Source organism: Pongo abelii, chromosome 1 (assembly GCF_028885655.2).
Source record: "Pongo abelii isolate AG06213 chromosome 1, NHGRI_mPonAbe1-v2.0_pri, whole genome shotgun sequence".
In the NCBI taxonomy this organism is placed as follows: domain Eukaryota; kingdom Metazoa; phylum Chordata; class Mammalia; order Primates; family Hominidae; genus Pongo; species Pongo abelii.
The window spans coordinates 94,747,044-94,773,629 of record NC_071985.2 but is presented as its reverse complement, the minus strand read 5'-3'; the positions used below and the strand labels follow the sequence as shown (position 1 = coordinate 94,773,629).

The 26,586-nt window shown below is 44.7% G+C and overlaps 1 protein-coding gene and 1 pseudogene across 19 annotated transcripts in view; one reads left to right on the top strand and one right to left on the bottom strand.

Moving 5' to 3' along the window:
* Positions 1-26,509, bottom strand: part of GON4L (gon-4 like) — a 111,238-nt gene extending 84,729 nt beyond the window's left edge. For 6 of the 19 annotated variants that reach the window (XM_009243190.3, XM_054551538.2, XM_063717181.1 and 3 more), the window contains exons 1-2: positions 24,301-24,429; positions 20,464-20,994 (exon numbers count right to left, since the gene is read on the bottom strand). In XM_009243190.3, the coding sequence (XP_009241465.1) occupies positions 20,464-20,968 (505 nt within the window). In that variant the 5' untranslated portion in view covers positions 20,969-20,994; positions 24,301-24,429. Of the gene's footprint in view, positions 1-1,274; positions 1,398-20,463; positions 20,995-22,638; positions 22,783-23,226; positions 23,950-23,977; positions 24,084-24,300; positions 24,430-24,665; positions 24,874-26,484 lie in introns of those variants that run through there. The other 13 variants (XM_054551579.2, XM_054551585.2, XM_054551581.2 and 10 more) reach the window with 10 other exon arrangements.
* Positions 11,700-12,956, top strand: LOC103891207 (26S proteasome non-ATPase regulatory subunit 7-like; annotated as a pseudogene).
* Positions 26,510-26,586: the final 77 nt, after the last annotated feature.

Genomic DNA, 26,586 nt, shown 5'->3' with positions numbered 1-26,586 from the left:
TGGAGAGACACTCATAGTGTACTTTCATTGCTATTACTTGTATATACAACTAATTAAAGTGCAAAGTAGTATAATCAATTTTCAATTCTCCAGATTAATGAAGGAGAGTGATATCACAAATAACACTAAACAATAAATGTTTATTTAAATCCGGATATCTGTAAACTGATTTTTAAAATCTCTTAATTACACTTATCAATAACTGAATGACTATGAACCCATAGTTATTTATCCATTCCTTCTCTAGCATTTTAATCTTATAATTTCCTCTAGTTCCTTCTGCAACTTATCTTGAAAAAATATGCAATAATCTTGCTGCCTTCTCTAGCTATTTCTCACCCATTCTCCCACTGCAAAAAAAGGAAGGAAAGCTGGGCATGGTGGCTCACGCCTATAATCCCAGCACTTTGGGAGGCCGAGGCGGGCAGATCACAAGGTCAGGAGATCGAGACCATCCTGGCTACAGGGAAACCCCATCTCTACTAAAAATACAAAAAATTAGCCGGGCATGGTGGCAGGCGCCTGTAGTCCCAGCTACTCGGGAGGCTGAGGCAGAAGAATGGCATGAACCCGGGAGGTGGAGCTTGCAGTGAGCCGAGATCACGCCACTGCACTCCAGCCTGGCCAACAAAGCAAGACTCCGTCTAAAAATAAAAAAAGAGAAGGAAGGGGAGGGGAGGGGAAGGAAGGGGATAAGAGGGAAGAGGAGAGTGGGGAGTAGAGGGGAGGAGAGGAGGAGGGGAGGAAGGGAGGAGGGGAGGAGGGGGATGGGGGAGAGAGGGGAAAGAAAGAAAGAAATCTCTGGGGTTTCATTCCTCCTCCTTTTTCTTTTTTTTACAGACAAGGTCTTGCTCTGTCACCCAGGCTGCAATGCAGTGGTACGATCAGAGCTCACTGCAACCTTGAACTCCTGGGCTCAAGCTATCCTCCTAGCTACTCCTGAGTAGCTAGGACTACAGGTATGCACTACCACACTTGGCTAATTTTTAAAAGTTTTCTGTAGAGATGGAACCTAGCTATGTTGCCCAGGCTGTTCTTGAACTCCTGGCCACAAGACCCTCACACCTTGGCCTTCCAAAGTGTTGGGATTACAGGTGTGAGCCACTGTTCCCAGCCCCATTCCTTCCTCTTTAACTGCTTCATATAATGTCCTTTCCCCAACAAACTCCTGAGTCTACTCTCTAAGATCATCAATCTTCAAATGTAACCTTTTTCTCAGGTATTATCCTTATCCCTCCTTTGCTACTAAATTTTAAATTTACATTTTAAAGTACCTTGTTCTTAAAGCTCTCCTTCCTCTTTTCACTTTTACTATTACTTCTCCAGTTGTTCCTTCTCTGTTATCTTCTTCCTCAAGGCAAGGTTGTCTTCAATCCACTGCTCTTCCCCCGCCATGTCTGTTTCCATGGAGAAGAACCATGACTAACACTGAACATTTCTAGTCCTCGCCTCTTGTTAAACTTCAATCTCAGATTTCTATTTTTGCTTGCTGGCCCTATTGTCACCTCACATTCCATTTGAGGTAGGAGATCAGCAGGACTTGTTTTCCAAGCACTGTTCAAAAGACCCCGCTGAACAAAACAGGAGCTGATCAAAGAAACTGGCCAAAACCAGCTAAAAGCAAGATGGTGATGAAAGCCACCTCCTGTTGCCCTCCTTGTATCTGCATGCTAAAAGAACCTCCCACCAGCACCATGACAGTTTACAAATGCCATGGCAACCCCCAGATGTTACCTTATATGGTTTAAAAGGGGAGGGACTCTCAGTTCCGGGAAATCCTCACCCCTTTTCCAGAAAATCCATTAAAAATCTGCCCCTTATTTTAGCATATAATCAAAGTATAGCCATATATATATGGCTATATAGGTCTCAAGCTTTTGAGGGTCACTGTTGGCCACCCCCTAGGTGCTCTGGGATTTTCGTCATTTGGTATGGGGACCCTCACGGGCTGATGCCCGGATACTCTGGGTATTTTGGCATTTGGCACCGTTTCATTTTTTTTCTGTGTTGTCTTTGTATACGTACAGCTAGCCAGCAATCCGCAGGTCTGCTGCTGCTGCTGCTTCTCTTACAGAGCAGCCATTTCCCTTCCTCTGTTGCTCTAATAAACTTACTTTCAATTCACTCTGTTGGCTCATTCATGATTCCTTCCAGTGCAAAGCCAAGAACGCTCCTGGGCTGAGCCCCAATTTGGGGTTCACTTGCGTCATTCCTTGGTGACCACGAAGGGACCAATAATAAGCCAAAAGGAACTGACGGAGACCTTTAGCCAGACCCTAAATTAAGACTGATAGGGTTGAGCACCGTGGCTCACGCCTGTAATCCTAGAACTTTGGGAGGCCAAGGCAGGTGGATTGCCTGAGCTCAGGAGTTCAATACTAGCCTGGGCAACAGAGCAAAACCCCCGGCTCTACTAAAAATACAAATAAATTAGCCAGCCATGGTGGTGCACGCCTGTAGTCCTAGGTACTTGGGAGGCTGAGGCATGAGAATTGCTTGAACCCAAAGACTGACTGGCACCATTTGGCTTCCATGAAAAGATGAGTGTCCCCTTTGTTCCCCCTCAATGTGTGTTTTTTGTTTTTTTTTTGAGACGACATCTTGCTCTGTCACCCAGGGTGGAGTGCAGTGGCACGATCTCGGCTCACTGCAACCTCGCCTCCCGGGTTCAAGCGATTCTCCTGCTTCAGCCTCCCGAGTAGCTGGGATGACAGGTGCCTGCCACCACGCCCAGCTAATTTTTGTATTTTTAGTAGAGACAGGGTTTCACATTGGCCAGGTTGGTCTTGAACTCCTGACCTCATGATCCCCCTGCCTCGGCCTCCCAGAGTGCTGGGATTACAGGTGTGAGCCACCATGCCTGGCCGATATGGTATTCTTTAACTGATTTACTTTCTTTTTCACTCTCCTGTCTCCCTTTACCTTTTCAAATCAATCAGGAAATGGGAATAGTGTCTCTGGGATGTTAGTCAGTTCGTTGTCCCCCATCATCTGGGTGCCCCAGACAGAAGCACAGCTGGACATCCATGTCCTTTGTAATTTATTTTGTCACCTTCTCTCTCAGACCTTTTCTCTTTAGCTTCTAATGACCACTTTACTTTTCTGCTCTTAGTGCCTAAATGCACACTTATGTTTATCCAGTTGTCATGTTTGTAGTCTCTGTTTTCGCAATTTGGGCAGTTGTTTCTATTCCATGTAAGGCAGGCTTTTGTTATTTTGAGAGGTATTCCTTTGTGCTGACTCTCGGATGTCAGAGTCACACTGTTCTGTGGCCCCAACTGTGTTAGGTCTCATGCCTTTGGGCCTCACTGTTGGCCACCCCCAGGTTTTCAGGATTTGGTATGGGGACCCTCACTGGACAATGTCTAGATACTCCAGGTTTTTCAGCATTTGGTGCCGTTTCATTTTTTTCCTTACTCTGTCATTCCACCCACTTCAGCAACTTCTTCTAGTCCCTCCTAAAATCATAAATTTTCTTTTCTGCAACAGGTCTCTTCCTGTCTTTCTTTCTGCTCAAAATGAGGGTCCCAAATGAGCTGCCTTGTTCAAGCCCATTTTTCTGGAGGCCCTGAACCCCTGACCTAATAATGACTCCCTGCAATGGCAGAAAAGCAGCCGCCTGAACACTTTTTTTGGTGTCTCCACTAATGGGTGAGTTCTCCACTGTCTCAGGGACTCCAAGGACACGCCCTGAACAACAACCCCTCTCTTCCCCAATTCACATTTGCTGCTACGGGAGCCCGTTTTTCCTAGCTTCCTTTCCCTTTCCGCCTCTTCAGTCTTCTTTTATTATACTTCTACTGGTTCATGTCTCTCTAGGATTGTGGGTCCCTGGGACAGTCCCAAGGTCTTGGGTCCAAGATCTCTGATCTTGAAATTGTCATGGTAAGGTGCCCCTTCATCCGTCAATGAGTATTCTGGCTTGCTGTCTCTCTCTCTCTCTCTCTCTCCCCCCCACCAGAGAAACAAAGGGAAAGGTACCCCTCATCCCCCTACTCTCCCTCCTTTCCTTTTTCTTTCCTGCCCTTTTAAATAATCTCCTCCTCCTCTGAAGCTGAAGGGGGAAAAAAAAGGATAGAAGAGGGTTTTAAAATCAAAACTGTTATGAAAACTACCTTACCCAAATTCTAGTCTACAGTTTCCTTGGATTACCTATTAGAAAAAACAAAGTTTAGCCATGTGAACAGGTTTCAAAATTGTCAGAAATATTTAAATCCAGCTATCTTTAATAAAGTCCAAAGGCTTTTCAAGTTCACATGAATCCTTTGGTAAATAAAACTCGTTTTCAAATTATTAATAAAGACTGGGTGCTGTCGCTCACACCTCCCAACATTTTGGGAGGCTAAGGTGGGAGGACTGCTCGAGCCCAGGAGTTCAGGACCAGCCTGGGCAACATAGTGAGACTCCATCTCTAAAAAAAAAAAAAAATTAGCCAGGTGTGATAGCACACACTTATAGTCCCAGCTACTCAGGAGGCTGAGGTGGAAGATCACTTGACCCCAAGAGGTAGAAGCTGCAGTGAGCTGTGATCATGCCACTGCACTCCAGCCTGGGCAACAAAAACCTTGTCTCAAAAAATTAATTAATTAAATAATTGGTGGAAATAGAAATGTCTTCAGAATTGTATAAATAAGACTAATTTAAGATTGTTGGCTCAATGAAAATAGCTGAATCTTCTCAGTTACTGGCAAAATGCCCATGTGTTTCAGATTCTTACTTAGGGGTTCACCTAATGTTCAGAGTTTAAAAATGGTTAACCAGGAAATAACTTTGAATAATGACCAATTTTGTCTAATATAGTTCCAACTAGGCACAGTGGCTCTCACCTGTAATCCCAGCACTTTGGGTGGCCAAGGCAGGTGGATCACTTGAGGTCAGGAGTTTGAGACCAGCCTGGCCAACATGGCAAAACCCCATGGCTACTAAAAATACAAAAATTAGCCCGGCGTGGTGGTGCATGCATCCCAGCTACTTGGGAGGCTGAGGCCCAAGAAGCTCTTGAATCCGGGAGGCAGAGGTTACAGTAAGCTAAGATTATGCCACTGCACTCCAACCTGAGTGACAGAGTGAGACTCTGTCTCAAAAAAAAAAAAGAAAAAAAAATTATAAATAATAATAATAAATTAGGTAAATATAATGAGATAAATGCTTGTAAGTGAACTTTTTGTATAATTTAAAATCTTAAAATCGTTTTGGATGCTTATTGGATGCCTGGGTCATTTCCAATTAAGAAAGGAATATTATATAGGGAAACATTTTACAATAAAATAAAAAATTTTTAAAACTGTGGAATGGTTTTCATCTATAAAATGCTAGTATCTGATAGTTCAGGATTTCTTGTTTCCTAGGTTTATATAAAACTTACCAAAGAAGATGTGTTTTTATTGAGAAAAACAATAATTGTGTCTAATTCAAAAGTTATCTAAAGGTTGATTCAAATTATGGACTTGAAAAGGTTATTTACATAACCAGGGAGAAAGGAACCAGTAAGTAGGGGAGAGATAGGTAAAGAAAGTTATGGATGTTCAGAGGTATTTTTGGTAAGGAAGGTTATAAATAAAAGAGAATAATTCTACATAAGAAAGAATCCTGCAGATCTCAGTGGGGAAAAAAAAAAGGATCTTATATGGTAAATTATTGTTCTAGAATAGTAGAATGACTAATTATTTAGGAAAAGTAGTATAGGCCAGGCGCAGTGGCTTATGCCTGTAATCCCAGCACTTTGGGAGGCCAAGGTGGGTGGATCACTTGAGGTTAGGAGTTCGAGACCAGCCTGGCCAAGATGGTAAAACCTTGTCTCTACTAAAAATACACAAATTAGCTGGGTGTGGTGGCACACGACTGTAATTCCAGCTACTTTTGAGGCTGAGGCAGGAGAACTCCTTGAACCCGGGAGGCGGAGGTTGCAGTGAGCCAAGATTGCACCACTGCACACCAGTCTGGGCAACAGAATGAGACTCTGTCTCAAAAAAAAAAAAAAAAAAGGTAGTATTGGACAAGTCAGAAAGTTTATTCAACCATATCATACATGGTCTGTGCAGGTCATAAGATTTATAAAAGAGAATTTATTAAAAAAATTGTTTGTGTGATTAAATTAGCTATGATTAAAAGTGGAATCTTTCTAAAGAATGGTCTCCTATGTTAAAGTAAGGGTTTCAAGGTATTGATTTGCTCTTAATGAAATTACAAGAAAATTTGCTTTTCAATTCTATAACTTGTTTCTTTTGAAAATTTCTCAGATTCATATCTCATAAGTTCAATTGTTCTATCTCACTGCTTTCAGCTTTTTCTCCCCTTGAGAAAGCCTGAGACATTAGTCTCTCCTTCAACCTTTTCATCAGTTGCTGTAACTTTTTCTCTTCCAGTTCTGTTTTTACAGTCAGTTGCTGAAATATTTTAGCTTAGAGGTCTATAAAAGCAATGTTTTCCTCCAGTATAACTTGATTCTATACTCTTGGTTTTTCTTGATGTATCTAAATTTTCAGTGTAACCAGAAAACTTTTCATGTTCACCTGCTATATTCAAAACCTTGAACATACTTTGTCTGATTAAATTCAAGTATTATTTTCCTCTTCAAATTTAACTTCGAGATTAGTTAAGTGGGCTTCCCATAAGGAGAGACAATTACACTGCAGAGGGATTACCACTTTGGGTAAATAAGTAACTATTGCTTACAGTAACCTGTGGTTCTGTGTCAATATAATATTTTGGGCTTTTTAACATCTTTTACAAATGCCCCCAGAATCGAATCCTAGCTTGATTGTCTGGCTTGTTGCTGGGCTTTATCAAAGCTATAAAAACTAATCACTGCAAGGTTGTGATATATTTTTATAGCCTCCTGACAGGTTGTGGACTCCAGCATCACCACTGACAGCCCTTTAAAAAGTTCCTTATCGAGTGCTATTAACTAATCCATGTGCTTTTGAGTTACAGGGCTTTGACTCCTGGGTACAGACAGCTCATCTAGAGAAGGCACCAACTCTTGCCAGTATCTAACACCAAACTCAAGTTAACCAAAGCCTTGTCTTTAGACCTGGGCAAAAGGGGCAAAGTAAACTGCTTTAGGATGGGCGCGGTGGATCACGCCTGTAATCCCAGCACTCTCGGAGGCTGAGGTGGGCGGATCACCTGAGGTCGGGAGTTCAAGACCAGCCTGACCAACATGGAGAAACCCCGTCCCTATCAAAAATACACAAAAATTAGCTGGGCGTGGTAGTACATGCCTGTAATCCCAGCTACTCGGGAGGCTGAGGCAGGGGAATCGCTTGAACCCAGGAGGCGGAGGTTGCGATGAGCCAAGATCACGCCATGGCACTCCGGCCTGGGCAACGAGAGTGAAACTCAGTCTCAAAAAAAAAAAAAAAAAAAAAAAAAAAAGTAAACTTTTTTTACTTTTTTTAATGAGACACAGGGACAAGCTTGTATTCATTTAATAATTTTGCCTCTATATGAATTAATATAACTTATTCTATGCCTTGATACTAAATAATTTAAATGTTTAGGTACCTGTAAGATTCCTTTCCTGTCATCCTCAAAACTAGGGCAGGGCTTATGACTTTTTTGTTTGAAACATTGCTACTTCTTTATGTGTTGTTTTATCTACAGAATTTAAAACTATTCAATTCCTCCAGGCCCAAGGACTACTGAAGAGGTGGGCATGAGAGATTACAGGGGCTGGGTTTTCAGGGATATAATTAATTCAGACCTTCCAAATCAAGGACAGGCACACACATACCTAAATAGCTGAACAAAATGTTTGTGTTTTATAAACCTAATTGCTGCAAGCCAAGATTACAATAGCTCAATGCACAGAATTTATAGATAAGTCAGTTTTATAACCTTATTTTTTGGCTTCTGGTTTTGGCTCTTATATTGCTTAAAAGGGATTTTAAGAGATAATAATGAGTGCCTGCCTACCTCCACTTCCATCTGGCCTACAATGTTTAATTGGCTATAAGTCATTTGAATCTAAGTCCCTTGGCCATCAGGGTCCCACCAAGGGACACGATGGACCTGGGGCAGGTAGCACACCACCTCAGCATTGGTATGGAACAAAATAAAAGCTTGGCCAGCAATATTGCCTCTGGCAGCTGGATGCAGTGGCTCACACCTGTAATCCCAGCACTTTGGGAAGCCAAGGCAGACAGATCACCTGAGGTCAGGAGTTGGAGACTAACCTGTCCAACATGGTGAAACCCCATCTCTACTAAAAATACAAGAATTAGCTGGGCATGGTGGCAAACACCTGTAATCTCAACTACCTGGGAGCCTGAGGCGGGAGAATCACTTGAACCTGGGAGGCGCTATTGCAGTGAGCTGAGATCGTGCCACTGCACTACAGCCTGAGTGACAGAGCAAGACTCTGTCTCAAAAAAAGAAGAAACTTGAAAAACTAATTCAGGCCATGACAAGAAACAAGGGGTTGGACAAGCCTCACTATACCTTCCCCCCTCCCCTTTGGAACTTAAGAGGCCAGGTTCAAAAGGCACTCTAAGAATATGAAAATAAAGTATTGCCCTTTCCCACAAAAGAAAAGATTGCTCCCTGTTTAACCAGGAGACTTAGTCCTATTAAAAACTTGGGGCCGGGGCGGTGGCTCACGTCTGTAATCCCAGCACTTTGGGAGGCCCAGGCGAGTGGATTACGAGGTCAGGAGATGGAGACCTTACTGGCTAACATGGTGAAACCCCGTCTCTACTAAAAATAAAAAAATTAGCCGGGCGTGGTGGCGGGCGCCTGTAGTCCCAGCTACTCAGGAGGCTGAGGCAGGGGAATGGTGTGAACTCGGGAGGCAGAGGTTGCAGTGAGCCGAGATCGTGCCACTACACTCCAGCCTGGGCGACAGAGCGAGACTCCATTTCAAAAAAAAATTAAAAACTTGGAAAGGGCCGGGCCAGTGGCTCATACCCGTAATCCCAGCACTTTGGGAGGCTGAGGTGGGTGGATCACGAGGTCAGGGGATCAAGACCATCCTGGCCAACATGGTGAAACCCTATTTCTAGTAAAATACAAAAAATTTAGCCGGACATAGTGGCACGCGCCTGTAGTCCCAGCTACTCGGGAGGCTGAGGCTGGGGAATCACTTGAACCCGGGAGGCGGAGGTTGCAGTGAGCCAAGATAGCACCACTGCACTCCAGCCTAGGCAACAGAGCAAGACTCCATCTCAAAAAAAAAAAAAAACTTGGAAAGAAGGATCCCTTGAAGATCAATTATAATATAACCAATATGGAAGGGCACCCACTCCCCATTAGGTATTGTTAAACACTCCCACTGCTGTTAAACTTCGGGGAATCACTAGCTAGGTACACCTGTCCTGGATTAAACAAACCTGTTTTTTGTGAATCCCTACAGGCACAAGAGGAGGACACCATGACCTACACCTGCAAACCTCTGGAAGACTTAAAGTTGCTATTTCACAAGACAGATAAGTAGCAACCACCTCCTCCTGAGAAACACCTTACTTGTCCTTATTGAGTACAGGGACCACCCTAAAGCCCAGTGTGATACTCAGTTGTCCCTGTTCTTCTTGCTCCCTGCTCCTAATCAATCTAACTCGCTGTGGAATGGGAACAAAACTCCATAGTAAACATTTCTAGAATTACAGCATCAGGAAATAGCCTGCATGATTGCAGAATCTGTCATTAGCACCCTCAGGATAGAGAGCATCACCTTCTGGTGCACCCTGCAAACCTCACAGCCATCTCCCCAAACCTCCTAATTGGCCACAGTGTTCCTTTGGTATCTAGGCCCCTACTTGTAACATAGCTCTCTCCCACACTTAACAGATTCACCTGACTCCTCTCCAACCACCCTCCTACCCCCTACTATTACCTGGACCTAGGATGTTGGGTATCTACGGCTCCAGTGTACTAATGATACTATCTTTTGCACAAATTGTTGTGACAATGACACAGAGACAGAAATTCCCCACGATGCTCTGACCCAACCCTAGTAGCCAAATTCCCAAGGCCATGGGAGGGCAAATGGGATCCCACTGGTAAACAAGGAGACTATACATGGTGCCTCCTCCAGGACCAATACATGCAAGGGAGAAACAACTGCTTAATTTGGGAAGATGGAGGTACCACCCTCTGGTGGAAAACGAGGGCTACTCAATCACCCCCATTGGAACCTGGAAAAGGTATCTCTATAGACCCAGTTTGGCAATAAAAAATGGACAGCATAACTTGCAAGGATTCAATTTGTGACCCATCTGGGCTCACCTTTAGGGGAAGAAATCCTACCCCATACCCACTTCCAACCCTGTAGGGAACCATTTATTCTTCTAGGAATAGCTTTCTATTTTGCTTATCAAAAACTTGAAACACCAGTGAATGTATTTTGGCCACCATTATCCCTTCAGGGGATATCCATTTGTAACCCCACAAAACCTAGAAAAACAAGAAGTAAAAGAGCAACAGGATTAATTTTTACAGGAATTGGGGCAGCAATAGGGGTGGTGGCCCCTTGGTGGGGGCTTTGCATACCACAAGTCAATGCTAAGAAACATAACTCAGGCCCTAGAATCTCTGGCCACCAACACAAGTCAGACATTAAGAAAAATTCAGGAATCTCCGGACTCTTTGGCAATTGTAGCCCTGACAAGAGACTAGTCTTGGATTGTTTACTGACAGAAAAAGGTAGAGTCTGCACTGTTATCAATAAGACCGGCTGCACATATATTAACAACTCTGGACAGGTTGAGGTTAACATTCAAAAGTTCTAAGAGCAAGCCACCTGGTTACATATATACAACCAGGGAACTGACCCCAACTATATCTGGTTGACCATAAAATCACCCTCCTGGCCAGGCACAGTGGCTCACGCCTGTAATACCAGTACTTTGGGAAGCTAAAGTGGGAGGATCACTTGAGCTCAGGAGTCAAGACCAGCCCGGGCAACATAGTGAGACTGTGTCTCCATAAAAAAATTTAAAAATCAGCTGGGTGTTGCTGGCACACATATGTGGTCCCAGCTACTCAGGAGGCTAAGGCAGGAGGATCACTTGAGCCTGGGAGGTTGAAGCTGCAGTGGGCCATGATCACACCACTGCACTCCAGCCTGTGACAGAGCGAGATCCTGTCTCAAAAAAACCAAAAAATAACAACAAAAAAACACCCTCCCAAGTCTCACCTGGTTTCTACTCTTTTTAGGACCTCTAGTGGCTATCTTGTAACTATGAATCTTTGGCCCTGCCTCTTTTAGCCTCCTTGTAGTTTGTGTCTTCTAGATTGCAACAATTTCCATGTGAAGATAATGCTAGCACATGGCTTCCAACACATCCTTGTTCTGACCCCTTAGATGAGGCATCAAGAGATTTTTACTCCTCCAGTGCTAGGCAGGGCCAATGCCCATAAAACCAACAGGAAGCAGTCACTTAAGATGGACTTCCACCCTTCTACAACCCTGTAAGATTGCAGGGGAGTATATAATCTCTGTGGGGGGAGTGAGGTAGGAGAGAAGCAGGATTTGTTTTCCAAGCACTGGCCAGAGACCCTGCTGAACAAAACAAGAACAAAACCCTGATCAAAACAGGATGCAGCAAAGAAAGCAGCCCAAACCAGTTACAACCAAGATGGCAACAAAAGTGACCTTCGGTTGCTCTCACTGCTTACTATACACTAATTATAATGCATTTGCATGCTAAAAGAAACTCCAATGGGTCACGGGGAGCCAGGCCTGGTGGCCAGAGTGTATCATGAGGCTGGACCTGGTGGTGCAGAAGGTGGTGGTCCACCCCCAGGCACTGCTCCATGTGGTGGATCATTTCAATAGAATCAGCAAGGTTGGAAACCAGAAATGCATTCTTCATGTGCTTTTGTGGTCATGGCAAATGAAAGTACTTGATGTATCCAGCAGTTTTACAGTCCCTTTTAATGAAGATGACAAAGATAATTGTTTTTTAGGCCACGATTATTTGGAAAACATGTACAGAATGTTTAAGAGGGTGAATGCCAGGGAAAGAATAGTTGAATGGTACCACATAGGCCCTAAACTACACAAGAATGACACTGCCTTCAATGAAATCATGAAAAGATACTGCCATAACTCAGTATTGGTCACTAGTGACATGAAGCCAAAGGACTTTAGGGCTGCCTACAGAAGCATATATTTCAGTAGAAGTCTACGATGATGGAACTTCAGCCTTGAAAACATTTGAGCATGTGACCAGTGAAACTGGAGCAGAGGAAGCTAAGGAAATTGGAGTTAAACACTTGTTACATGACATCAAAGACACTACAGTGGGCACTCTTTCCCAATGTATCACAAACCAGGTCCTGGATTTGAAGGGACTGAACTCCAAGCTTCTGGGTACCAGAAGCTACCTGGAAAAAGCTGCCACAGGCAAACTGTCCACCAACCACCAATTCATCTATCAGCTGCAGGTCTTCAAGCTGCTGCCAGTCATCGGCCTATAGGAGTTTGTCAAGGCCTTTTACCTGAAGACCAATAACCAAATGGTAGCAGTATACCTGGCCTCGCCGATCCATTCTGTGATCACCCTACACAACCTCATCAACAAGAGTGCCAACTGGGATGCAGAGAAGACAGACAGGAAAAAGAAGCCGGCCAGGTGTGGTGGCTCACGCCTGTAATCCCAGCACTTTGGGAGGCCGAGGCAGGAGGATCACAAGGTCGGGAGATCGAGACCAGCCTGGCTAACAGAGTGAAACCCTGTCTCTACTAAAAATACAAAAAAATTAGCCGGGCGTGGTGGTGGGCGCCTGTAGTCCTAGCTACTCAGGAGGCTGAGGCAGGAGAATGGCGTGAACCCAGGAGGCGGAGCTTGCAGTGAGCCGAGATTGCACCACTGCACTCCAGCCTGGATGACAGAGCAAGACTCCGTCTCCAAAAAAAAAAAAAAAAAAAAGATAGGAAAAAGAAGAGAGCAAAAAAGGATAGAAAAGACGACAAAGAGAAAGATAAAGGAAAAAAGTCATATAAAGAGAAAAAGGAGAAAATGTAAAATATATAGATTTTTTAATTTGTAAACTAAAATCTTATAAACTAAACCAATGTGCTACTAGTGGGTTCTTTTCCACTTTAACTGCTTGTTAAAAAGCTGTCCTGGGGCAGGCACGGTAGCTCACGCCTGTAATCCCAGTACTTTGGGAGGCCGAGGTGGGTGGATGACTTGAGATCAGGGGTTGGAGACAGCCTGGCCAACATGATAAAACCACGTCTCTACTAAAAATACAAAAATTAGCTGGGCGTGGTGGCACATGGCTGTAGTCCCACCTACTCAGGAGGCAGAAGAATTGCTTCAACCGAGGAGGGGCCATGAGATTGCGCCATTGCACTACAGCCTGGGAAACGAGTGAAACTCCGTCGCAAAAAAAAAAAAAACAAAACAAAACACAGGAGTTGAATTTTCCCCATCTTGAAAGACTCTTTCAGTCTGTTTCTGGTAATTTACAAAATTGCTAAATGGAATACACAAACTCCGTATGTTCTCTGACTCACAACACCGTGAGTTCGAACCCTTCTGAACTCTGAGAATACCACAAGTTTTGGACCCATAGCTCCAGCATTCTCAGGCTTGGGATCCAGGCTCCATATATTGTTTACCTTGAAAGACACAATTAAATGGATTGGTTTTAAAAAATAAAAACAGGCCGGGCATGGTGGCTCATGCCTGTAATCCCAGCACTTTGGGAGGCTGAGGCAAGCAGATGATCACCTGAGGTCAGGAGTTCAAGACCAGCCTGGCCAACATGGCGAAAACGCATCTCAATTAAAAATACAAAAAAATCCAGGTGCAGTGACTCAAGCCTGTAATCCCAGCACTTTAAGAAGCTGAGGAGGGCAGATCATGAGGTCAGGAGTTTGAGACCAGCCTGACCAACATGGTGAAACCCCGTCTCTACTAAAAATACAAAAATTAGCCGGGCATGGTGGCGGGTACCTATAACCCCAGCTATTCAGGAGGTTGAGGCAGGAGAATCGCATGAACCCAGGAGGTGGAGGTTGCAGTGAACCGAGATCGCACCACTGCACTCCAGCCTGGGCAACAGAGCGAGACTCCGTCTCAAAAAAAAAAAACAAAAAACAAAAAAAATTAGCTGGGTGTGGTGGTGCATGCCTGTAGTCCCAGGTAGTCGAAAGGCTGGGGTAGGAGAATCCCTTGAACCCAGGAGGCGGGGGTTGCGGTGAGCCAAGATCGTGCCACTACACTCCAGCCTGGGCAACAGAGTGAGACTCTGTCTCAAAATAAATAAACAATAAATAAATATATACATACATACATACAAAGAAGAAAAATCCCACCAGTGCCATGACAGTTTACAAATGACATGGCAACCCCTAGAAGTTACCTTATATGGTTTAAAATGGGAGGACCTCTTGGTTCTGGGAACTCCCTGCCCCTTTTCTAGAAAATTGATGAATAACCTGCCCTTATTTAGTATATAATCAAGGAATAGCTATCTATTCACAAGGGCTGCTGCTATTGCTGTGTCTATGGGGCAGCCATTTCCTGTACTCTGCTGCTCTAATAAACTTGCTTTCCTTTTTCTCTATTGGCTTGCAAATGAACTTTGCACAAAGCCAAGAACCCCCCCTGGGCTGAGCCCCAATTTTGGGGTTCACCTGCATAACTCATACCCAAATGTGAACTCATATTCAAACTCTCAAATACCTTCCCCATGAAGGCATGCATCACCATCCCCTACCCCAGATATCTCACATGTCAGTCTCTGAGCAGTGTTAATCATTTCTTTGTAATGTGTCTGTGGTGTACCCATTCTTCTCTACCCTTACTGCCAGCATCCTATTCTAAATCTTAAGGTCTTAAGGGGAAAGCTTCAAGGCTCTCCATAATCTGGATCTACTCTTTCTACCTGAAGCCTTAGTACTTGCCCACACAAACACAGCATTTCTACATGTTTGCAGAATATGCTATTCTACTTCCACTTCTTCCCTCACAATCTATCAAATCCTGGGAATCCTTCAAGCTCCAATTCCAAAAAGTATATGTTTATGCTTGTCTTCCCAATTAAGATTCTAAACTTCCTGAGGTTAGAACTATGTCTTCTGTTTCTTTTAAATGTCACACAGATAGAGATTATGTTTTAAACCAAAACTCAGAACAAAGGATTTCTTTGTCATTTTCAGACAAAAAAAAAATCTGAGAGATAAACATCAAAATGTGTTTTGTAGGTTACTGCAATGGTTTACTAAAACTACGAAATTGTAGGTTGGGCACGGTGGCTCACGCCTGTAATCCCAGCACTTTGGGAGGCCGAGGCAGGCGGATCACCTGAAGTCAGGAGTTCGAGACCAGGCTGGCCAACCTGATGAGATCCCATCTCTACTAAGATACAAAAAATTAGCTGGGCCTGGTGATGCACACCTGTAATCCCAGCTACTCGGGAGGCTGAGGCAGGAGAATCGCTTGAACCCGGGAAGCAGAGGTTGCAGTGAGCCAAAATCATGCCACTGCCTTCCAGCCTGAACAACAGAGACTCCATCTCAAAAAAAAAAAAAAAGAGCTGGGTGCTGTGGCTCACGCCTGTAATCCCAGCACTTTGGGAGGCTGAGGTGGGCGGATCATGAGGTTAGGAGTTCGATACCAGCCTGGCCAATATGGTAAAACCCCATCTCTACTAAAAACACAAAAATTAGCCAGGCGTGGTGGCGCTTGCCTGTAGTCCCAGCTACTTGGGAGGCTGAGACAGAAGAATCGCTTGAACCCAGGAGGCAGAGGTTGCAGTGAGCCGAGATCGTGCCACTGCACTCCAGCCTGGGCGACAAAGTGAGACTCCATCTCAAAAACAAAAAAAAAAAAAAAAAAAAAAACTACAGAATTATCATAATTCACATTGAATACTTTTTGTGGAGTCTTTTATCATACAAGGAAGTTGTATACTACTACTACTAATAGTATTTCTGGGCTGGGTGCGGTGGCTCATGCCTGTAATCCCAGCACTTTGGGAAGCCGAGGCGGGCAGATCACCTGAGGTCAGGAGTTCGAGACCAGCCTGGCCAACACGGTAAAACCCCATCTCTCCTAAAAATACAAAAATTAGCTGGATGTGGTGGTGGCCACCTGTAATCCTAGCTCTCGGGAGGCTGAAGCAAGAGAATCACTTGAACCTGGGAGGCAGAGGTTAGAATGAGCCAAGATCACACCACCGTCCTCCAGCCTGGGCAACAGAGTAACACTCTGTCTCAAAAGAAAAAAAACAAAATCCTCACCCCAAAGTTGGTCTCAGTCACTCAAAAGGATTTATTAAGCACCTACTAAAAGTCTACCACCAGCTTACTGGAAGGCACAGTGACTATAGAAGCCTCAGCCCCACATCCTCCCATGTTCAGGTCTGGGGAGATCCTTCATGGCTCTTGAAAAGTTTTGAGGCCGGGTGCGGTGGCTCACGCCTGTAATCCCAGCACTTTGGGAGGCCGAGACGGGTGGTCATTTAAGGTCAGAAATTCGAAACCAGCAGGGCTGGGCACGGTGGCTCACACCTGTAATCCCAGCACTTGGGAGGCTGAGGCAGGTGGATCACGACGTCAGGAGATCGAGATCATCCTGGCTAACACGGTGAAACCCCGTCTCTACTAAAAATACAAAAAATTAGCCAAGCGTAGTGGCGGGCGCCTGTAGTCCCAGCTACTCAGGAGGCTGAGGCAGGAGAATGGCATGAACCCAGGAGGTGAAGCTTGCAATGAGCCGAGATTGCGCCACTGCACTCCAGCCTGGGTGACAGAGAAAGACTCCGTCTCAAAAAAAAAAAAAAAAAGTAGTTCAAAACCAGCCTGACCAACATGGTGAAACCCCGTCTCTACTAAAAATACAAAAATTAGCCGGGTATGGTGATGGGTGCCTGTAATCCCAGCTACTCGGGAGGCTGAGGCAGGAGAATTGCTTGAACCCACGAGGCGGAGGTTGCAGTGAATCAAGATCGCACCACTGCACTCCAGCCTGGGCAACAGAACGAGATTCCGTCTCAAAAAAAAAAAAAAAAAAGAAAGAAAACTTGATTCTGTCCTATGTTTTGTACGTACATCTCTCCTGGCTTCCTGAATCAGTTGTTGAACTGATTCTTATCTCCTTACTATTTTCTTTAAACCATCTCAAAGGAAATGCCTTTTTTCCAGTAAAAACACCTAAATTCCAGTATCACCTTAATTTGTCCTGATCTAGTATATTTTGCTCTTACTTTAAAAAAAAAGAATAAAAGAGAAAAAAAGGAAAGGCACGGGGAGAATAAAGAAAAACCTTCATTTCTCCTTTCCTTATGTCTAAATAATGAGAACTCAAAAAGACTGAGGCTTAAGCACTTGCCTCATTAAGTGGAAAACTATCAAAATAAGAATTTCAAAGTAATAAAAAGTATTTGTCCACATCAACTATGTGCAGGACGATGTCCTGCCTTGTTCTATTTTTTATTTATGTGATCAAAAGTCAAATCCATGTAATTAGCAAAATGGCACAAGCTATTTACCCTTTTTTATTCTAAAAAATTGTGTAGAAGATTAGCAGTGAAACGATATATAATACACATATTAAAAAACTGCTATTCCTGTCTACATTTCCAGATAAAACACAGGTGTCCCAAAAGAAATACAACAATGCAAGCTACTGTGAATGAGGTTGTAAATATAAAGCCACATGCTATGACAACGGATGATTCCACAGGAGAGCACTTTTCCCCAAAAGAGCTTTCATCTTTGACAACGTGCTTCAGGCAGCTCATGCCAGAGAGGGCGTGACCAACACAGTATAACATCAAGATTATTGCTAAACTCCCTCATCTTGGGCACTCCATCAGTTTTCAAACACAGCAGAGTCAGAAACATGAAATTCTTCAATATAAACACACACAAGACACAATAAAAAACCACACACTGAGAATGTACCAGTAGGACAAAATAAGAACAAGTGGACTTAAAATGCGGCAAAAAAGAAAACATCTTAACAGTCAAAATGAATGAATAGGCCTGGTGCGGTGGCTCACACCTGTAATCCTAGCACTTTGGGAGGCCGAGGTCGATGAATCACGAGGTCAGGAGTTCGAGACCAGCGTGGCCAGCATGGTGAAACCCTGTCTCAACTAAATTACAAAAAAAAAAAATTAGCTGAGCATGGCAGCGTGCGCCTGTAGTCCCAGCTACTTGGGAGGCTGAGGCAGAAGAATTGCTTGAACCTGGGAGGCGGAGGTTGCAGTGAGACGAGATCGTGCCACTGCACTCCAGCCTGGCAACAGAGCGAGACTCCACCTCAAAAAAAAAAAAAAGGGCCGGGTGCGGTGGCACATGCCTGTAATCCCAGCACTTTGGGAGGCCGAGCAGGCGGATCACGAGGTCATGAAATTGAGACTATCCTGGCTACCACGGTGAATGAAACCCCATCTCTACTAAAAATACAAAAAATTAGCTGGACATGGTGGCAGGCGCCTGTAGTCCCAGCTACTCGGGAGGCTGAGGCAGGAGAATGGCGTGAACCCAGGAGGTGGAGCTTGCAGTGAGCCAAGACCGCGCCACTGCACTCCAGCCTGGGCGACAGAGTGAGACTCCGTCTCAAAAAATAAAATGACTATTACCTACCTACAGGAAAAGCTCAAATGCCTTAGTATGAAAAACGAAAACCTTCACAATCTAGGCTGGGTGCAGTGGCTCACGCCTGTAATCCCAGCACTTTGGGAGGCTGAGGCGGGTGGATCACCTGAGGTCAGGAGTTCAGGACCAGGCTGGCTAACCTGGTGAAACCCCATCTCCACTAAAAATACAAAAATTAGCTGAGCGTGGTGGCGGGCGCCTGTAATACCAGCTACTCAGGAGGCTGAGGCAGGAGAATCACTTGAACAGGGGAGGTGGAGGTTGCAGTGAGCCGAGATCATGCCACTGTACTCCAGCCTGGGTGACAAAGCGAGACTCCGTATCAAAAAAAAAAATGAATAAGAGAAGTTGGTATCTTTGCTAAAGCATAAATGTGTTCTGCTTAGACGTTTAAATGACTATCACCTACCTACAGGAAAAGCTCAAATGCCTTGGTATGAAAAACAAAACCCTTCACAACCTTAGTACAATCTACTACTCTAAAGTCATCTTGGCAGGGCGTGGTGGCTCACGCCTGTAATCCCAGCACTTTGGGAGGCCAAGGTAGGTGGATCACCTGAGGTCAGGAGTTTGAGACCAGCCTGGCCAACATGGGGAAACCTCGTCTCTAATAAAAATAAAAAAATTAGCTGGACGTGGTGGCAGGCACCTGTAATCCTAGCTACTCGCGAGGCTGAAGCAGGGGAATCTCTTGAACACGGGAGGCGGAGGTTGCAGTGAGCCAAGATCACACCACTGCACTCCAGCCTGGGCAACAGAGCGAGACTCTGTCTCAAAAAAAAAAGAAGTCATCTCCCACCACCCTCTTCCAAGCAACCATGTCACCATCCTTTTCTGCCAGTGTATCTCTGTGCACTGTTCTCTGCCTATGTGCCCATACCACTTTCTGTTAAACCGCAATTCATCTTTCAAATTGGAAGGGTAATTCATCTTTCAAATTGGAAGGGTCATTCATCTCAGTAGAGCCTTTCCCAGTGTCCCAGGCAGTAGTCTCCCCCTTTAAGCTGCTGCCCAATCACAAAAGACCATACACATCTCCAGACACACCAAATAAAGGATGAGAGAATGGAATGAAAGGGATACAGTGGCTGGGCATAGTGGCTCACGCCTGTAATCCAGCACTTTAGGAGGCCAAGGCGGGCAGATCACGAGGTCAGGACATTGAGACCATCCTGGCTAACACGGTAAAACCCCATCTCTACTAAAAATACAAAAAAAATTGGCCGGGCATGGTGGTGGGCGCCTGTAGTCCCAGCTACTTGGGAGGCTGAGGCAGGAGAATGGCGTGAACCTGGGAGGCGGAGCTTGCAGTGAGCTGAGACCGCGCCACTGCACTCCAGCCTGGGCGACAGAGCGAGACTCCGTCTCAAAAAAGAAAGAAGAAAGGGATACAGAAGTGGATATAGGGAATGGGAGGGGAAAAGAAAGTCTATATCCATTCATAAAGTTCACTGCTGGCCAGGCACAGTGGCTCACACCTGTAATCCCAGCACTTTGGGAGGCCAAGGCGAACAGATCACCTGAGGTCAGGAGTTCGAGACCAGCTTGACCAACATGGTGAAACCCCGTCTCTGGTAAAAATACAAAATTAGCCAGGCGTGGTGGCGCATGCCTGTAATCCTAGATACTTGGGAGGCTGAGGCAGGAGAATCGCTTGAACCCAGGAGGTGGAGGCTGCAGTGAGTCGAGATCCCACCATTGCACTCTAGCCTGGTGACACGGCAAGACTCCGTCTCAAGAAAAAAAAAAAGTTCACTGCTGATCCTTAGAAACACAGCAGTTCCAATTCCATACCAAATCAATATCCCCTTTCAGAAATACTACTCTGTAAAGGTACCCAGAAATAGCAATGGCAAAGTGGTATTGACAAGAATGTAACCTAGAGACCTTTTATACCTTACCTCCTTCTTCCTTGACTTCTTCACTAGGCTCTCCTGAAAAAGGCTCCTTTAGGATAAGATGATCACGTCTGTCTTCTTGGGTAACTGGCCCAGGCCTGAGTGTAATTTTTTTCCCTCTCTTTGAGCCAGTAGCCTGGAGTTTTCCTTTACCAATATGTATATTAAGGGGGTGAAAAGACTCCAAGGAAGTTAGGGTGATTCCCTGAGAGATGGCCACATCAACACCTTCTAGAATTGGTACATTTGTGTTCTGGGTGAGCATCCCAGAGCTCAGAGATGTATCCTCCAAACCAAGCTGATTTCCTGCATCCTGCACAGATTGTACTTCGAAGCCAGCTACTCTGCCATGACTTGGATCCCAGGACAGTGACACAGAACTCAAGTCCTTAACCTGGTCAGATTCTGGTTTAACAGCTGATTCTAGGTCTACGTTGTTTTCCTCCTGATTGCCTTTATGCTGTAGGGACTCTGTCACTGTCGTTCTTCTCTTCTTACAGGGCAACATTTTAAAAGTCCCACTTTTGTTCCATTCTGAAAGAATAAAAACAAGTTCTTACTGCCTTCATATTAATTAAAAGTAATAACATTTACTCAATTATCTTTTCGTTTATTCATGTTCGATCATGAACACAATACTTCATACCAAATGCACAATTTCCCTTTAGGTGGAAGTTGAGAGACAGTGGTTAAGTGACTGAGTTCAAATCTCAACTCTACTGATCACTACTGATGGACTACTGTTACCTAGGCCAAGTGATTTAACCTCGCAAGTCTTCAGTACCCTCAACAGTAAAAAATAATTGCTCTTACTTCATAGAATTGTTACAATTAAAGAGTAAGTGATTAATAAACATTGTAGTTTTTTTTGTTTTTTGTTTTTTTTTTTGAGACGGAGTCTCGCTCTGTCTCCCAGGCTGGAGTGCAGTGGCACGATCTCCGCTCACTGCAACCTCTGCCTCTCGGGTTTTACACCATTCTCCTGCCTCAGCCTCCTGAATAGCTGGGACTACAGGCGTGCACCACCTACGCCTGGCTAATTTTGTTTGTATTTTTAGTAGAGATGGGGTTTCACCATGTTAGCCAGGATGGTCTCGAACTCCTGACCTTGAGATCCACCTGCCTCGGCCTCCCAAAGTGCTGGGATTACAGGCGTGAGCCACCGCCCCCGGCAAACATTGTTATTATTACCATCAGGGTGGTAGACTAGCATGATGCTGAGAGTAAACTGTGGAGTCAGACTCTCTGGATGTTTCCCAAGTCACCTTCTCTCCAGCTTTACGACCTTGTGGAAGTTACTCAACCTGAATCTGTTTCTTCAGCTATAAAATGGAATATAGTAGCATCTACTTCATTAGATGGCAAATGATGAATACATGTTTGCTATTGCTGTTTTCATAAACAGGTATTTCCATTAATAGAAACAAATCAAAAGCAAAGTGTGATTGTTTAAAAGGTTAGGCTATGTTGGCTGGGCACGATGGCTCACGTCTGTAATCCCAACACTTTGGGAGGCCGAGGTGGGCAGATCACCTGAGGTCAGGAGTTCGAGACCAGCCTGATAAACATGGAGAAACCCTATCTCTACTAAAAATACAAAATTAGCCAGGCGTGGTGGCACACGCCTGTGATCTCAGCTACTCCAGAGGCTGAGGCAGGACAATCACTTGAACCTGGAGGCAGAGGTTGCAGTGAGCTGAGATCGCTCGCCATTGCACTCCAGCCTGGGCAACAAGAGCGAAACTCCATCTCAAAAAAAAAAAAAAGGTTAGGCTGTATCAACAAATTTTGTGTTGAAACAAGGAAGATGAGAGTCCTACTATCCTCTGTGCTATGTTACTTCTTGGCTTTTTGCTTCAATTCTAGTTATCACATTTTAAGGGCATTACTGACCTAAACCAGAGGGTATCCACTATGTTCTTTTAGTATCTGTTTGCAAACCTCTTTTACAGTACTTATCAGTTTTGTAATGGTCTCTCATCTTTCTCTTTCTCATCTCCTTCCTCCAAAACTATCAGCTTTTTGAGAAACAGGATTATTTCAACTCATATCCCTAATATCCAGCAGTATCTGGGTTTTTTTTTTAAACAAGGTCTTGCTCTGTCACCCAGGCTGCACTGCAGTGGCACGAACATAGTTCGCTGCAGCCTCGACCTCCTGCTCAAGCAATGCTCCCACCTCAGCCTCCCAAGTCATTGGGATTACGGTCCCATCCAAGCCACTGCACCAGTTCAGTATTTGGGTATTGTAGATACTCAATGTATCGCTGAGTATTGATACTCGATGTGTCACTGAATATTGTAGATACTCAATGAATGCTCCCTGAATAATAAATGAAACAGAGGTTAAACAACTTATTTTGTGCAGCATCTGGGCCAAATGTTAAGCATTATATAAAAACTGATGGTGGCTTGGTGCAGTGGCTCACGCCTGTAATCCCAACACTTTGGGAGGCCAAGGCGGGTGGATAACAAGGTCAGGAGTTCGAGACCAGCCTGGTCAATATGGTGAAACGCTGTCTCTACTAAAAAATACAAAAATTAGCCGGGCGTGGTGGTGGACACCTGTAGTCCCAGCTTCTTGGGAGGCTGAGGCAGGAGAATCGCTTGAACCTGGGAGGTGGAGGTTGCAGTGAGCCAAGATCATGCCACTGCACTCCACCCTGGGCAACAGAGGGAGACTCTGTCCGAAAAAAAAAAAAAAGGGCATCTTATTACCCAGGAAAACTTTACTGTCATAAATAGATCCAATAATAGAATAAGCCACCTTGTGTTAGATCACTGGCAATGTTCAAGCGAAGCCTGAAAGTCCATTTATCCGAGTACTAGATGAAAGCTTGAACTAGAAAACTGAAAAATAAAAGTTCTTTGTAACTCTAAGCGTCTAAGGTTAGATTTCTCTTTCTTTTCTTTCTTTCTCTCTCTCTCTTTCTCTCTCTTTCTTTCCAGAGACAAGGTCTCGCTCTGTTGCCCAGACCGGAGTGCAGTGGCAAGATCCTAGTTCACTGCAGCCTCAGACTCCTGGGCTCCAATGACCCTCTGGCCTCGGCCTCCCGAGTAGCTGGGACTACAGGCACTTGCCACCACCCTCAACGACTTCTTTTCTTTTTTTTTTTGTAAAGACGGGGTCTCGATTTGTTACCCAAGCTGGTCTCAAACTCCTGGCCTCAAGCAATCCTCCTGCCCCAGCCTCCCAAAGTGCTAGGATTATAGGCGTGAGCCACCACGCCCGACCTCAGTTAGTTTTAAACCTCCCTTCTGTTTCTCCAAGACATTAGGGGAGATTCTCCATCCCCTCAATCAACTGATGTAATTAAAACTCAGTAATTAAAGCTCAATAAAACATTAAGATTTCGTTGATTCCTGTGAGAGATGGTGATGATCTGATAAGAAATAGAATGGGAGTAGCCAGGGCAGCTCTTTTATTTCACAGATAATTACTGAGATCAAAAAAAGGGGAAAAAAAGAAAAAGAAAGAAAAAGAAGGAAAGAAAGACAGCTACTTCAGCTCCAGGCACCTCAAACACAGCAGTAGCTCGACAGAATCCACTTTTTTGGGAACCCAAGTCGGACCAGCAGGGTGAATGAACGCCAATGTGGAGGCAGCCCCGGCACGGCCCTGTCCTAGGAAAACATTTTCAAAAGGGGTCCTAACCGCGCTTCCACCTCGGTGCCCAGGGCTGGCTCCAGTCCCCACTCCCAACTAGACACTGGACTTCACGCCCTTAACTTCCGCCACGCACCCAGCGCCCACCCTCAGACCCGACCCTCTCATCCTGGACATCGTTGGCCCAGGTGTCCCAGTTCCCACCTGCCTCTTCCCACCCCACCACACACAAACCTGTACCCTCACCAGCCGGCCTGATTCCGCGGAAACGGCTTTGGCACCACCGGAAGTCAGCCAACAACAGCGAATTGCGTGCGCGTCCCCGAGCCTCGGAGCGCCGCGCCGCAGGGCATCAAGGAGCATGCGCCTAACACTATGCGCCATCCCATTTTAGGGCACAGTGAAGCCACAATGCTAGTTCGTCAGTTATTGGCAAAAAAATTTAAAGGCACTACTTGGCTTTCTCTGCCCATGGAGTTATCCTACTCAAAACTGAGGTTAAGATTCAGTGGTTTAGATTAACAGCTAATTTGGGGGCCAGGCGCGGTGGCTCACGCCTGTAATCACAGCACTTTGGGAGACGGAGGCGGGCGGATTACCTGAGGTCGGGAGTTCCAGATCAGCCTGGCTAACATGGTGAAACCCCGTCTCTACTAAATATACAAAATTAGCTGGGCGTGGTGGCTCATGCCTGTAATCCCAGCTACTCCGGAGGCTGAGGCAGGAGAATCGCTTGAACCCGGGAGACGGAGGTTGCAGTGAGCCGGGATCGTGTCACTGCACTCCAACCTGAGCGACAGTGAAACTCTGTATCAAAAAAAAAAAAAAAAAAAAGATTAACAACTAATTTTTCTCACTACAAGTCACCTGGAAAACAGGACCAAGGGACTGAAGAAGTCATAAAATGCCAGAAAAAGAAGTCTCTAAATTACAAATAGTGCAGGCTCCTGATTAAAACTAAGGCAGTCTTGGACTCAGGCTATAGTAATTATTCACATATGTACAATATTCTGCATTTTGCAAAATGCTCTCACATTTTCTTAGGTGACTTGGTCTCCACAATAGACTGTAAGATTATTGTATCATATTCCAGTTTGCACCAGACAAAGTTCTGACTCAGCTGAGTAGGTGATTTCACAACGGTACACAGACAGCTATCAAGGAGAATCAGGTATTAAGTCTCCTAACTCTAGCTAATAATGCATTGACCCAGCGCCCAGGAGGCTGCCTGGGGTGTAACAGATGTTCAATAATTCAATACATGCTTTTTGAATGAGCGAATGAATGAATGACTCCTAAAGTGATGTTATTTCCACTTTTCTAGAAAAACAGAATGTCTGGAATCCACGGAGATTAAACAAATAATAAAATAAAAACAGAATGTCAAAAGGTGGAAAAATACTTTCAACCCCCTCATTTTACAGGTAAACCACCAACACAAATTTATACATTTGAACTAATCCTATCTGTAAACAGAATCCAACGGATGAAATTATCCACAGCCAAAATGAAGGTTGAAATTTATGAAAACATGGCAGTAGTCCGACTCTAACCTGAATCACACCAACTCTCCCAAATACCAAGGAAGACTCCAGAAGCTCGGAGTTTCATGTGTGTTGTTCTTTGACCTACAGAATACACAGATCTTTCGGTTTGGCCTCTCTCTCTCATACGAAACCCTAGGCACTTGAGGTTCATGAAAAAAATTCAACACTGATTAACTTTGGCACTTTTCATTAGTTTTTTTGTTTTTGTTTTTGTTTTTTTTAAATCAGCTTCACATACCACAATATCCATCTGTTTTACGTGTACAATTAAATGATTTTTTTTTTTTTTTTTGAGACGGAGTCTTGTTCTGTTGCCCAAGCTGGAGTGCAGTGGCGCGATCTCGGTTCACTGCAACCTCCACCTCCTGGGCTCAAGCGATCCTCGTGTCTCAGCCTCCCAAGTAGCGTGTGCCACCACGCCCGGCTAATCTTTGTATTTTTAGTAGAGACGGGGGTTTCACCATGCTGGCCAGGCTGGTCTCGAATTCCTGACCTCAAGTAATCTGCCCGCCTCGGCCTCCCAAAGGTTTGGGATTACAGGCATGAGCCACCGTGCCCAGCTGTTTTTTTAAAATTAGTAAATGTTCAGAGTTGTGCAACCATCCCCAGGTTTGGTCTTCCATCAGAGTTTCTGAGGTTTAAGACAGTTTCCATCCACTGTGAAATATAAGCCTAAAAAAAAAGTTCCGTAAAAACCTTTAGCGGTCTCAGAAATGTATAATGATAGCAATCGATACTGAAATCCAGGCAGTACAGAATTTTATTTTCCCAAAATTCTGGAACTCAGGACCGAGAACATTTTGCTGCTGTATTAAAGCCCAGAAAACTGAAATCAGAGGATTTCATATAATAATCTACCTACGCTTCTTACCCTTCAGTACTTTCTAGTTTTGGAACCACAGCGCGTCAGTGGGCAGGGCCTCATTCTCGGGAAAACTCGGCGGTGGGAGGAGTCCCCTCCGGGAGAGCTTCC